Source organism: Buceros rhinoceros, unplaced genomic scaffold, assembly GCF_000710305.1.
Source record: "Buceros rhinoceros silvestris isolate BGI_N320 unplaced genomic scaffold, ASM71030v1 scaffold19747, whole genome shotgun sequence".
NCBI classification, from domain to species: domain Eukaryota; kingdom Metazoa; phylum Chordata; class Aves; order Bucerotiformes; family Bucerotidae; genus Buceros; species Buceros rhinoceros.
The window spans coordinates 21,079-35,593 of NW_010420660.1; the positions used below are offsets into that span (position 1 = coordinate 21,079).

The 14,515-nt window shown below is 47.7% G+C and overlaps 1 protein-coding gene across 1 annotated transcript in view; it reads right to left on the reverse strand.

The window, feature by feature from the left end:
- The window catches only part of TMCO4 (transmembrane and coiled-coil domains 4), a 27,747-nt gene that overhangs the window by 12,531 nt on the left and 701 nt on the right, over positions 1-14,515 (reverse strand). The window contains exons 3-11 of the mRNA XM_010139388.1: positions 14,390-14,487; positions 10,934-10,961; positions 9,188-9,320; positions 5,638-5,735; positions 4,861-5,004; positions 4,247-4,366; positions 2,226-2,390; positions 1,650-1,786; positions 355-439 (exon numbers count right to left, since the gene is read on the reverse strand). Coding sequence (XP_010137690.1) covers positions 355-439; positions 1,650-1,786; positions 2,226-2,390; positions 4,247-4,366; positions 4,861-5,004; positions 5,638-5,735; positions 9,188-9,320; positions 10,934-10,961; positions 14,390-14,487 — 1,008 coding nt within the window. The remainder of the gene's footprint in view (positions 1-354; positions 440-1,649; positions 1,787-2,225; positions 2,391-4,246; positions 4,367-4,860; positions 5,005-5,637; positions 5,736-9,187; positions 9,321-10,933; positions 10,962-14,389; positions 14,488-14,515) is intronic.

Sequence of the window (14,515 nt, forward strand, 5' to 3'; positions counted from 1 at the left end):
GGGAATCGGATAAAAGGGCTACAGGGAGCTTCCAATAAAGGCAAAGTACCCTCTGCCAAGACTCCGGTGGCGCGTGGGCAGCTCACAGGCTGATGGAGCAGCCGGATGTCACAAACTGTCAAGTGGTTGTTTACAGACTGACACACTGCAGCACCTCAAGTGAAGGCGGTGGATTTAATCCACTGCACTGCTGGAAATGACAGTAGAATTTGGTTCCAAACGCATTTCAAAACCTTTTTTTCTTAGGTTTTTGTCCTATCCTAAAAGACCCAAGCTCGGTCCCAGAAGAGCTCTTCCTCTTGGAGGAAAAACTTCTCTACCAGCAGTAAGGAAAATAAAGAAGGTGAACGTTACCTTTTTCTTGAGCCATTTCCTGCAGGCAGAAGTAAATGACTCTTGCACCCAGACTGAAGCCGATCAGCGTGACGGGTCGCTTGCCCTAAGAAAGAAGGAGAGGAGAAAACACCATCAGATGTTGTTCTGGACCTAGAAAGAGAGACTGACCGCAGGACCCCCCAGGCCCCAGCCCATGAAGCACTTAGGCTTGTGCAGGAGATTTTAAACATCTGAGCAATTTGGTGGATGTCAAAGGGATTAGCTGTCCTCCCAGTTGTGCTCACTTCGGTACAGAGAATTCTGCAGATCTGAGTATTTGGTATTTTGTGATATTCAGAAAATCAATTGAAAGAATTGAACGGTCGGAAGTTCCATGTTTCAAGCAGAAACAAACCAGCTGCTGTCATTGTTTTGAAATTTCCAAGTGAAAGCCTAATTCAAGGAGCAAAACTGTCCTAGAAATGTTTCAATAAACAGAAGCAGCAGCTGTAATACAAAAATACTCTGGATTTAAGGCTGAATGGCAGCAGCACTGTGCGGCTGTTTAAAGAATGACGCGGGGTAGGCTTGTATTTTGAAGAGCCTAGTAAGATTTTCTAGAAGGTCAAAGGGAGCCCAATCTCAACAACAATACACCATGGGCTTTGTGTGAACCCGGGAGCAGGTGCTCGATGGGCTCTCTGGACATTACGCTCACCGGTTTGAGAGACTCCAGCACACTGGAATGTGTGTTTTCACAACAGTGAGTGCCTCGGAGGCAGCAACAAATGCCCCCAAGCTAAAAAAAGGGCTTGTATGACATAAAGTTTATTGCCTTTCCTGGGATTGTATTTTTCTGAGAAATCGAGTTTGTTTCTCCTCGGCTGTTTCGCATGGTGATGAGATGAGCTCTGGGGCCACTGCTCCTCCTCCAGAACACATAGTGGACCAGCAGCGAGACGAGCACACGGCCAGCAAAGCCCAGCCTCCCCCGCTGCCAGGGACAGCCCAGCTTTACTTTCCGATCTTGGATTTCCACGAGGCGAGCTGGCCTGGCTGGCTGGTGACACTAGTCATTTCTGGCCTGGTTCTCTTCTTCGTTTAGAAAAGCTTTAGGTTAAACAGAACGAATCTTAGCAGGATTTCTCTGACTGGTTCTCTTGGGATTTCCTATTTTCCCCAATGAACCTTCATGCAGCATTTTTTCATTTCTCAGTTATTATTAATTTTTGATCTCCCTGGAAAGATACCGTTTGATAGCTAACGCTGAAACTCCACCTCCATGGGCCAAATCCCTTCCGGCCATCATTCCCAGGTAACTTCTAGCCCATTACCTGCTGTCGACTGAGCAGGATGTGCGCTAAGTGTTTGCCTACTTCAGCAGACCGGTGCAGACACACTCCCCAGGGGTTGTCAATGACACTGGCAACTGTCAAGAGCGACGTTGGCCAAGTCAGGGCCGTCACAATACCTGCAACACACAAAGCGAAGGGCATGGTACAGTCACAAAGCTGGAAACACCAAAAGCAGGACAGTTCACAGTTAAAACCTGGGACCTGTCGTCATTTCCAGTTCTTTCTCGCAAGCTGATGCAAGAAATCACAAAGTTAAGGAAGACTAAAGATCAGAAAGGATCTGATGTTCCGGCACAGAGGCAAACAGAAGCTGTCCGTGAACGTACCCTGCCTATTTGAAAGGTTTCTGTAAAGCACTAAACACAGAGAAATAAACACAGTTGTGCGTGAAGGAAGGTGTTTCCAGGCATCATTTTAAATGAACCAGTCAGTGACTCAGAGGCACGGCAATCCAGGAAAGGAAATGTAAATTCCTCCTTTAGGAAAGCTCCTTCAAGCAGACCCCAACAGCAAAACTGCACGGGCAAGCAGACCTGATATGACTTGGGTTCTTACCTGAGAAGACAGTGAGTTTTAGGGCTTCCTGAGCCATCATGTTGACAAAGCCATTCAGCAGGGTGTCTAAGGTGCTGCCGAGCTCCATCAAGTACTTGGATTCCCAGGCCAGGCAGTACTGCTCGCTCGACTGCAACATGCTGCTCCACGGTGCTGTGAAGCTCCCTGGGAAAGAGGCGTGCAACCGAGGATCAGAAAAACCAGCAGGACACTGGAACCTCCTGATATACTGTGGTAAGAGGAACCATATTTAAAACTACCGTGAGATTTAGACTCCACATTTCCACTGTTTTAGAATAAATTTGGGCTTTGTAAATAATTGTGCAGCTTTAGCCACCTTGGCAAAGGGTCTTCAGTGTGGGCAGGCTCGGGCTTTGTGACCCATTCGATTCCCTCAGAGACTGCCAGGACAGATGGACGTTAACAGTGATTATGTCAGGTATTAAGGACATGCCTCCCATCATCAGCCACCGGCCAAGTCCTGCAGCTCCATCTTCTCCTACAGGCAAAGAAGGGCCTGTCCTGAGAAAGATGAGGTGCTGAACAGCTACGCAGACTGACTTCAATGCGAGCAGAAGGAAAATATGTAAGACTGTGTCAAAATCTATCGCAGAGCATCCTCCCAGCACTTCAGTTGGGTGGGCAAGGATCGCAGGACAACAAGGAGTCTGCTCTGGCAGATTCCAACCACAGTTTTTGTCACTTCGCCACCTGCCTCGTTAGCACTTCAGTTTAATTTTTTCCCCTCCAGGTGCTAATCAAAAGCAGTGCTGGACGTTTGCGAGATAATGGATCGTTTCCACAATGCAAGTATGATTTTTGGCTGAAAGAACAATTTTTAAGCCCATTCTCTCTCTCCTGCTTGTAGCATAGCTTGTGCTAGGTGGCCGGGAGGGGCTTGGCAACGCTATTAATGACAGATGAACTCTGAAGGGCAGAGCAGAATTTTCATTTTAATTATCTAAAACCCCTCCTACCCTGTTCCCTCCCCAAACAATGCCGCCCAAAGTGGCCCAAGAGAGCCCAGATACACGCCGCTGTCCTGTCGGATTTGTGAACAGCCAGTTCCCTAACAGTGCTGTCCTCAGCCTCTGTTGTAGGGACTCACGGAAGTGTGTAAACAGTCACGGCTGTGGGGAGGAAAAGGGATGACAGTTCTAGTTTTGCTTTTTTAAACATTACAGCAGATTGCTAGTTATGGAAGAAGAATGTGTGTCGTTTGTAACTCCCTTTTTAGGGCAAAGAGACACAAAAAGGTTCCTGAGGGGACACCCTTGTCTGTGTAACTGTGCCTGGGAGCCCTCCAACCCCAGGGATTTGGACCCCTGGCAAGCAGACGACGGGAAGAGCCAAAGCGCAGGACTGCAAAGTGAGAATGACCTGACTGACAGCAAGCTGCACCCTGACAGGCACAGGACAGAGACAGCCTCTGCATTAACGGTACCCAGCATTAATCAACCGGCAGCTGATCAGTCGGGCCGCAGAACACATCAGCTGACAGTTGACATACGTTATATGACGAGCTGCACTGGAAACCAAAACACTGTGGACTTTGCAAGGTTGTTGCCTCTAAGTTCCCCTCCTGAGTGCTGTGCTGCTTAACGGGGTTCACTGGACACGACTTTCTTGCCAATAAACCTCGTCAGCTGGCAGATAGCGAGAAACAAAAAAGACACGGTTGTCTGTTAATTGCTGGAGGATAAACAAAAGGTCTCAGAGACAGGTGAGACGCTTTGTGCTAGTGCTGGAAGTCACCCAGCCCAAACAGACCTTCCCTAGCAAAACCATACAGCGGTTATTAGCAGCAGCCATCCTGCTGCCCTGCTATCACCACCAGTTCACCGCCCTCTCTCTCTCTCCCCTCTGCTTTGATTGGGATTGCAGATTGGTTACTAACCCCTGTGTTGAGAGTCGGTCTGTTTTAGTTACCAGACGTGGTGCTACGAGAGCACAGACAGTGCCTGGAGTGGAACACCGTCCCCCTCTCCAGGCTCCTCTCGCTGTCCTCGCCTTGTTCTCACCGTATTTGCCAGCACACAGCCATCCGGTAATTGCTATGGTGATATGAAGCTGCTTCCCTTCCGTAAGTGGGAGGAATTCAAACTCTTCTATGGCTCCCACACGCTTCTTCATCTTGTATCCTACACACAGCAAGGCAGAAACACAAGTCTCAGAAATCGCAGCAAGGACAGACTCTGCTAACAGGAGTTAGTAAGAAACTTGATTTTGAAAGGGCTTTTTCCTTCCCAAAGCCCTCAGCCAGTCCATGCGTTACTTGGAGCTTGCTATGAAGCCTCCTGAGCTTGTGTGATCGGAGGGAATCCCAGCAGAAGGCTTTTTTGCTGCAGACCAGCCATGAGCTGTAGCAGCTGCTGCTCTCCATGGCAGCATCTTGCTAATCCCGAGCGGCAAGCTCTCATTTCCTTCATTAGCCACAAGCCAAATGTTATTTCCCTTTTTGGTCATCAGAGGCTACCCAGGATCTTAATCAGCATTGAAATGAAAATGTCACAGTTGTATGACTACACCTGACATCGCTTCCCTTGCTCTGCAGAGCTCAGTTAAGTCATTAGCCCTGCGTTCACAGACTGATCCTGTCCCTCGGTAGCTGAAAAATGTGTGGTCACCCTCTTACCAGTCAGGCCAGCTCCAGCTGCTCCAAAAAGGGAGGCCATGACAGCAATTCCAGCAGTCGAACCTAGAGCAGCCGCTCCAGCACTCCCGATGACAGTAGCAGCTCCCGCAGCAACCAGAGGGGCAGCGAGCCCCCCCGTCAAGCCTGGAGATGCAGCAAGAAACATCACAAAATTATTATCGCTGAGGAAACCAGGCCAGTCATTTCCCTGTGCTGTGCGAATACTGCTCATGCCACCGAAAGCGTACACAATCACCAGTAAAGGGGCTTTCTGAGCCCCTCTCCAGGCCCTGAACCTCCACACAGATTCTCTGACCAACTGCAGTAAAAAGGAAGAATAATTTAAAAGGGAAAGGAAGAATGTGTGGGGTGAGCCCTGCCCTGTTTGTTTAGGAAACACTGATCTAGTCTCACACTGGTTTGAACCGAGAGTTGATCTCATGCTCTTACAACACGAGCGCAAACTTTTTTCAGGGTGATGACCTCAGTTCAATCCTTCCCCCGGGCAGTGAAGCTGCACTGGAATAACCTCCCCAGCTAATTCTTTCTGTTTTATTTTCATGTGGCTGAAAACACTTTTCTTTGATTTGGGGTTTCTTTTGCTGGGTTCTTCCGTTCATTTAGGCTGGGTGTTTTGGTATCTGAAGTGACATCCTACCTTCAGCCTGGCAAAGAAAAGCAGTGAACGCTTTAAAGTTCCAGCTTGGGCTAAAAGGTGCCCCAAGCACCGTGCACGAGGTGCAGGGGCGAGCCTCCACACACCGAGGGCAGCCTCACCGATCACTGTTCCGCCCCCAACGGTGGCCAAACCGATCAGCAGATATCTCTTCAGCTTTCTTCTTCTTTCCTTCCTTTTTCTCGAGGCTTCTGCAGTTCTGTGGGGGAGTTAGAAGGACAAAAGCTGATGGAAAGGCCTGATGGGTAGCAATGCCACATCAGAATCGGCTTTTGTTCTCCTCAGTGCAATTTCCCTGCTGGGAACAGTAAACAGGAACGTGCAGGTGTGGACTGTGACAACCCACTCGGATTTACGAGCATGGACATAAACCCACAGATTTAAACTGAAACGATTTAATCACTGAGAAAAGCGCACAGATGTTACTTACTTGGAAAACCTTCCTAATAGGGCTGAAGCTTGTAAAAATAAAAAGAAACAGAAAGTCAAAAGTGCTTCAATAATTATATACTGCCTCTGTGTTAAAAAAATCACAGCAAAGCCAAGTGGAAACAGGAACATGAAACAAAAGGCAATAAGGGGTAATTTGTGTGAACAAAGAGATGGAATGAAATTGTTTGCCAACACGAGTGATTATACTGAGGCGCTTTCTAACAGCACATCACAATATAATAACGTAACAGGTATTAAACAGAGTCGTTCGTTCATTTGTCTGCGTGTGTTTAAGCTACTCTTTAACAAGCTTATGAGAAACAGGTAAATGAAACAAAAAAGAACAAATATCTCTTATTAGGCACTGCTTCTGGCTTCTCTCCAGTGTCTTTGGTTTCTCTTACAAGAAATACTTCCCACTTTGGAGGAAAGAGCGAGAAATGGAGGATACTGGAACAAGTTGTTTACAGAGGAAGGTTCCTTCTAGCCTGCGTACACAGCAGTTCATCTGGGCCTTGAAACACGAGAATTTATCTTGCTTCCAAACTTGGATATTTTCCCTCTTAATCCTGGCCTAATTGCGGATTTTCATTATCCATATAATTGCCTAATCCTTCCTGGAACCCCCTAAGCACACTGTAATTTTGATAAAGACAATTTTCGATGAGTCCCGAACAATACATGGCTTTGTAAGCCGCAGCAGGAGGAGAATGAAGCACAGCGGGTGAAATCCCCGTGTGGCTGAAGTCGGGGGCAGAGCTCCCACCGAGTCGCAGGGCACGGAGACTTTGTCCGAAAAAACATCCTGAGTTACCTTCAGCAGCTGCAAATGTAACTGCAGAGAGCAGGGCAGCCTGCGAGGGGCTCGTCTTCAGCGGTTTCTGTACAGCCAAGGTCACTTTGCACGACCCCGGGGCCAAAGCAGCGGGGGATATGCCCCAGCCTGTGCAGGCAGCCACCAAGCTGAACGCCCGGCTATAGAACAAAACCGCTCCTGGGGTTCTTCAAACGAGTGCTGCAGTCTGACTGCTAATACCTACGTTGGCAATATCCAGCAATTTCTGTTCTACATAGCGGTTCATCAGCTTTTACAGCCAACGTGCTGCTGTCTCGGGCTGAAGATAATGACACCGAGAGAGCCAAAAGACGCCGAACCTGGCTCTGGTTGCAATAATGAGCAATTTGAGTTATGTGGGTGGAAAGAGAGTTTGCAGCTAAATCCTGCCTGAAGGTCCAGTAAGTAAAACGACTGTCAGGAGAAGTTCTACCTGTCATTGCTTTCCTTCCATAGCCGCCAGCAACTGCATTTGGCAGTTGCTTTCCTAATAGCTTCTGCATTACAATTATCACTTGATTACCAGGCTGCTTTATACCCACTCTGGTAATTAACTGCCTCTTCTGGTACTCCTCTACCCTCGGTGATCTTGGATGTGCAGCTTCTTGCCTGAAGCACAAATTATATTCAGAGAGATTTTAGAGGTGGAATTTCAGGTCATTTTCCAATGATGGAAAGTGGCAGCAACACACGTTTAGCGAGGGGCCGGAGTTTCCAGTTTCTTACCGAACCGTGTACAAAAGAGAGGTTCACGCCTGCAAGTCAGGACACGTGAGGTGCTAGTAAAATGGATTTGAGTGTTTGGAGCGTTGTTCTATAAATGATTGTACGTTTAAACTTGCAGGTTCTGGGCCATAGTCCAACTCACCTACAGCAGCGCAGGCAGGAGCAAAACCCCTGCCAACAAACACCAATAACAGACCCCGACGCAGAGCTGCCAAAGCCTTGTTTGGTTGTTACTGTCCAACACCTCTCGCAGTGGATGGTCAAAGCTGGCAGCATCCTGAGCAGATTTTCATGTATGCTCTGCTCTAAGGTCTGTGAGATCAACATGGTGACAAGTTTATAGTCTGCTTGCTTCCCCACTGACTCCTTATTTTATAACAAACAAAGGGCCATCGATTCCCGGCGAAGCTCAGCCTTCTTTCAGCACTGCAGTAAGGAATGTGTTCCCTCTGCACTCTTGGGCTACTCTCACTCTAAAGATTTTTTTTTCCTTTTATCTAATAGGTATTTACTTCCATGGCTGCAGCTCGGGCAAAGAACATGACTGAAATCCATGGCTTTCACCACAGCGGACACACAGAAGCCCAAACTCCAGGGGGCTCGTGGCAGCGTTTGAAACCCACACGTGTAAGTACACGGCGTGGTTGTCCAGACACTCCTGCTGCTGTCAGACACACCACTATCGTTATGGGTCGTGCTCCCGGAGCCACAGTCCAGCTGACTCCAGGGACTGGAGCATCACCTTTGCCAGCCACACCCCACCCTTGGCATCAGTGTTTTCCTGCGCTAAAGACCCGGGATGGAGCTTGTTCCCACAAGAAAACCAGTCCCCAGTAATACCAGCCCTTGCTCCTGCACACCAAATGGTCTCCTGTTCAGCAGTCCATGATCTCCGAGATTACTTTACTTTCCCTTTTTACAGTGCACTGTAAATCTGTAACAGAAAGATACCCACCACGTGCTGGACCCCATGGTAAAGCCTGAACTGCACTGCTGTGTCAGGGACATTGATTAAAGCCTTTATTCGCACTCGGGTTAATCTCATACCCTGTTTGCTGAGCTGACAGATAAGAATATTAAAAGTCCTCTGTGGACGTGTTGACTGCCCTACCTATCGCACAACTCCTGTCTGGTCAGTGCAGTATAAAACTTTCACATCTAAGAACTGGTGATTAAGAGAATTAATCTTATATTCATAACACAGAATTAGGAGTCAGCTCCCCATAAGTAGCCGAAGATGCAGACTGTTGCTGTCAGAAATCTGCCTTCAACAGGGTTTGAGAAGCAACAGGATGCAGGGAAGGACAGATCCATAGCTGAGCATCCTACCCTGAAGTTTACAGGAACTCCCTTCTGCAAGAGGCAGTTCTGGCTGAGGAACATTGGGCCAAGAGACAAGAGATCTTTTTGATGTATTTAAGCATAATCTACAGTCTAGGGGGGGCAACTGGAACAAGGAGATGAGGGAGCTCAGTGCAGAGGAGCCTTTACCAGCTTGCAAGGTTTCAGCTTTCCTGCTTCTCAGGGCAGCTGAAGTGCTGCGAGGGCTCTAATCAAGCTGTAAATGATTACAGGAATGATCAGAGACTGGACTTAGGCCCAAGTAATTGCTTCTGAGCAGTGATTTTTCATCCCATAGTCAACCCCAACATTCTTACTCTGACTCTTCCTCCTTTTGTTCCTTCAGGCTCTCCAGCAGAGATTCCTCCAGGACTTCCAGCTCCTCTAAGGGGATCCTCAGCAGCCAGGTGATGTGGCAGATCAACACCCTCGCTCGAGCATCGTAGTACCCTGCAACAGAGGGAAGCCCAGGAAATCCGTCAGCCTGCACCACACCAGATTATATAAATAGATAAATTCTAAATAGCGAATGGTTCACTGTGCTGTGCCAGAGGATCCTGACACGAGCGCAGCTCCTTCCCTCACACCTCTGTGTCTTCCACGTACTTGAACACAACTCCTACTATGCAGAGAAGCTTTATGTTCACTTTGTCCTGTTGGGAACAAGAGGGACTCTGGAGTTTCCAGCCACACAGCAGCTCATGCAGCAGCACCACTGACAACTGTCTGCATTTATATTTCACTGCCAGAGCTGTGGGAGCGGACAGTGTGCTCAGACGACGCGTGGTAGGAGTAATGGTTACTCCTGGGCTTACAGGCAGGTGTTCTCTCAGAAAAGACATTTTAAATTTAATAGATTTTAAAGTATTTGAGCCAACTCTTGCTTTCTCGATGTGTTTCTCGCAGTAGCACCTGGTAGGCTTTTGTGAAGGGTTCTTGGTGCTCTCTGGGATGAGAAATGCAATCGCTTTCCTAGGGGTGGGTGAAGATAGCAGCAAGACCCAGCTACAAAGTATGTTTCTGATACCCGCTGCACGTAGATCAAATATGGCATCTGGCAATCTGTTAAGTTTATTTATTTATTACCATCATTACCCAACTACCCTGGTAGGCTTTAATGACACCGCTTTTCGGAACGGTGTGTAATTGAGAACTCTGGTCAGTGTTTATCTCCACCTTGTCCCCGAGACGTGCTGCGGCTTGCAAGGCCGAGCAGGTGTTTTACCGAGAAGCTGTTGTGCTTCCCGTCTGCTATTACCCAGCTTAGCTTTTTACTCAGCCAGCCTGGCACTAAGTCAGCGAGGCTTGGAAATATATTTCTTTTAAATTCCGGCTTAGCGAAATAAGGAGTTTGGCAATAACCAACTTGTCAATTTTCCATTAAAAATAAAGCGCGAACAAAAATGGGGCTTTGTTCTGCAGTGAAAGAGGCTGATCAGCAGCCAGTGAGTTCCTCCCCGTGAGAACATGTTAAAACACAGGGATCTCAAAAATGCACGGAGTGATACAAAACAGGCTTCTGCTAGAAATGAACATTTTGTTCAGTGGGCAGCCTTTATTTCCTTAATTTTATCAGACTAATCCGTGATAGGGATTGTAAACCAGAAAATTGTTTTATGCGTCATATAATACAGGAGAGTAAAATCTTATAAGAGGTTTCACAGGACATTCTGTATTTTATTCCCTGAATGTATTTTTTTCCTTTTAGGCAAAAAGTGCTATGCTGAAAATCTGCCAGGCTGAGATTTCCATAACAGCTCTGCTGCTGTTCTGAAGGAAGAGGCCGCCTGCTCCCCTGGGAACACTGGAGAAAAACCACCCTGCTCTAGGGATTTCAGTTCAGAACTTCTCCACCATCACAGACATTCACGGCATGTGAAGGGAAGAAGGTGAACAGTTGCTCAGTAATTGGTATTATTAATAATTTTGAATATAACAGCTGTTTTTCCCGCAGTGGACGCAGGGAAACAGGACGGTACCCAGAGCTGTTTGAGCGTTTTAGGGTATCAGGTGTAACCTCATCTACATCATTCTTACAAAGAACAAATGCTGGGTAAACTCACCATCTCTGAGGGAGAAGGATAGAAGGTCCTAAAAAGAAAAAGAAAGAATATTCAACTTAAGACTGATGTTGTGTGCCTGGAGGTATCGAAAGGGAGCCATGAGAACCCATCGGACTATGATTTAATTAGGCAGTTCCTTAAACACGGGAAGCCAGCGAGGCAGCGCGGAGCAGAGCCAGATGCTTCCAGCACAAAATTCCCCATATGCAGGTGCGAATGGCTGGACAGTAGATAATTGTTGGTATACAGTGAAGCATCTCCTGGTTTTTGTTCTCAGCAACTGAAAGCACCACAATTACACCGGACTTCAACATTTGGAGAGATCGGGCTCTAATCCTCCGGCCACTCTGGTGCCTCCTCCTCGCTGTACAGTCAGATACACTCGTCTCTTCAACGTGAGTGACAGGTTTGAATGACCCCTGTTTCCTTTGGCATTCTGGGAATTCGGAGCTGTGGGTGGCAAGGCTGAACTGGCATGGAGTTCTTCTGGATTCAGTGCTCAAAAACAGAAAACACAGAATTTATGGCCATCTGTCAAGACTGAGGGACTTGACTTCTGTGTTGGCTCTTCACCATAAAAAAATCAGAAAAACAACTGGCTCCAATAGATGGTTTCTATGGACCAACACATGAAAAAAGAGGCCAGTGTTTTCCCTACCACATTCTCCTCTTTTATTGTCACTGGACACATTTTAGGTTCTTTATGTAACTCCAACACTACGCCCTAGCTCAGTCTTTCTACTTTCCTCTCCTACACGCAAACAAAGCACAGCTGAATTTTACAGGGAATCCTCCAGCCCTCTGGGAACACAAAACATGCAGCCGAAGATGTAGGAAGCTGCCAAAGGCTTTATCATTATTAGACCCGTAAGCTCCTGAGCAAAATTTTATTGTAAAAGACATCTCTAATCTTTTCCCTACTGCATGAGAAGTGTGGAAGTGTAGAATCCTTAACCAACTCCTACTAGAAAAGGGGCAGACTGTAGATATTATCCAGGCAGAAATGAGTGCCTGGACTCTGAATACCGTTCTAACATGAGAAGAGTCTGTGATTTCATGAAGCAGAAGGGATAAGGAGCTCTCTCCCAGCCGAAACCAGGACACCCAGGCTGGTCAGTGGGCTGTGGGAACTGGAGACATTAATCCCCACAGGCAGAGGGAGGAGAGTAACTGGCTTCCCACAGCCTGAGTGCTGCGACTACCCAGGTGTTAGACCACAGGCACCATCCCCTCCTCCCTGGCTGTGGTTTGGTGGGGAGGTGTCACAGCCCAGCAGAAGGTCCAGGGCTGGGAGACCCAAGCAAAGAGCCTGAAGTCCAGAACAAGATGAAGCTCGTGACCTTGCTGCCATCACGTTCCATGGACTAATGTCAGCAGCCTCCCGAACAGGGTGGCCGGTTTGCGGGCAGTAAATTCTCCCTGTGTGTTGCAAAGGGAGCTGTGGGTGTTGACTCACCTCCTGGACAACATGCCCAGTATCATCTGCGGCACCTGACTGCAAATAACGTCCTGGAAATCTGGCCTCAGCATCACATACAACGTACGTGTATTTCAGAAGGCGAGGGATGATATTATCGGGTGATAAACGGGAACTACCGGTTTTTTATTGCATCTGCGCCAGTTAGCATTCTCAGCTCTTTCTAATTGGTTCGGGCTCTGCACGGACTGCTGTGCAGTCATCTGGAATGCAATCAGCATTGATTAGATTAGTTCACAAGTAGTTTGTTTTCCTTCTCTAAGCAGCAGTTATTGTATTTCAGCCTTGTTTTGGCTCTCCCTGTGAACTCTGTGCACAACCCTACCACCCATACGACTGAGAAACCTTAAAAGAAGGGGCAGCAACCTTTGTGCAGTGTCTCTGCCGGCTCGTTGTGAATGGCTGCAAGCTCCAAACCCATTTCCTCAAGAACAGAGAGCATCCAATCCCCATCACAGTGCATGTGTGCAGAAAATGCCATGAAAACGGTCTTTCTAAGTATGTTCAGAGCAAAAAAACCCTACTCATAATAAGAACTTTCGACATTTTCTCACCCATTATCACTTCTTCACCTTTTTGTTGCGCTGCCTTTTCCTACCGCACCCACAGCCTGTGTGTTAACGACCGGTTTGAAAGGATCCAGCTAACCAATACCTGACATTAGTCATCTGCTGTGAATGCAAACAAAGATAAATCCCCATAACCCTCATATTTTTATTCAGTCAACCCCGAGCTCACTTCCGGTCTCCTGACCTCATGTATCACCCCTTCAGCACCTCTGAGAGGAGGCACTCAGAAACGCGGGCGCTGGTGGCACAGGGCCCTGCCTCTGAGCTCGCCCAGCAATTAAAGTCTGTCCTCGTTAAATAAGCAGTAAACGCTGCGTCAGTGGCAGCTGAATGCAAAGCAGCAAGAGCACCACCGAGCCACACATCAGAAATCCACAAAGCTTTGTCTCGTAGCTTGTTCGTTTCCAGGTAAGCAGGAAAAAGCTGGCCTCAGCTTGAAAGGCTGTTTCCCGCAAGGCGGGTTCTTTCCCAAAGACAAATCTCTGCTGCTTTGCTCCACAGAAGTCTTTAATTCTCGCTTTCCTTTGACAAAACCAATCACCTGGCCCACATACGTGACTGCACAAGGTCCTGATGTTGTGGTGTTAGGCTGATAGCTATTCCTGATCTTTGCTTTCAGCTATTCAAAGGCTTGTTATCTATGGCTCTGTATTCCGCCTGAATCCCGGCGATAAGCGCCTCAGTTCTCCAGCTCAGAGCAAAACACTGATCCACAGCCACTGTTGTAAACGCGTGTGGAGCCCTTCTGCAACGCAAGCTGCATTTCACCCACATTTCACCCTTAACCAACTCAGCAGAACACAGGAAGACTTGCCTAAATCTAGAGAACCCATCCTGAAGTTTGGTGTGGATCCATTGAGGCCTTTTATGGACCGACTAGGAGACACGGCTAGATAAACGGGAGCTGGTCAGGATGACCACGAGAGTTCACTCCCATCATATCTTTACCCCTGCAGCCTGTTCCGCGCCGTCACTAAAGGTGTGTGATAACTGTTAGTGAATACCAGTGCACTGTCATGTGAGTAGAGGCGATTTGTATTATGGGGCTTTGAAACTAAGGAGACTCGGATCTCTCCTCTTCAGTGTTTCCCTAAATCTGTAGAACACCCACGTGAGTCAAAACACTGCAATAACAGAGTCCAAGGAAAAAGTCTGACAGTTTTCTGTTTTGTAGAGGAAAAAAATGAAAGACACAACACATTAATCCAATAGACATAACCGTGCCTCGTGTTCCTCGCTTCCCGAGCTGTTTATGGACAGACTGCCCGTCTCTGAGCTGCTCAGAAACAGGTTGGTACCGGAAACAGTGCTTTTATTTCCCTGACTGCACAGACAGAACGTCGCTGCAGACACATATGACAAATCCCTTCAGCAAGAGCAAATGAGGGTGAGAGGCACTTATGCACTTACCTGGGTGATGACGACTGGATTTGCTTTCAAGATGGGATCCTTCCGCAAGATCTGGGCAAAAGTTTCCGTGCCCTCGCCTCCTAAGCCACTGACAAATGCTGTCATGGCAGGTAAGACAGCGTCGGG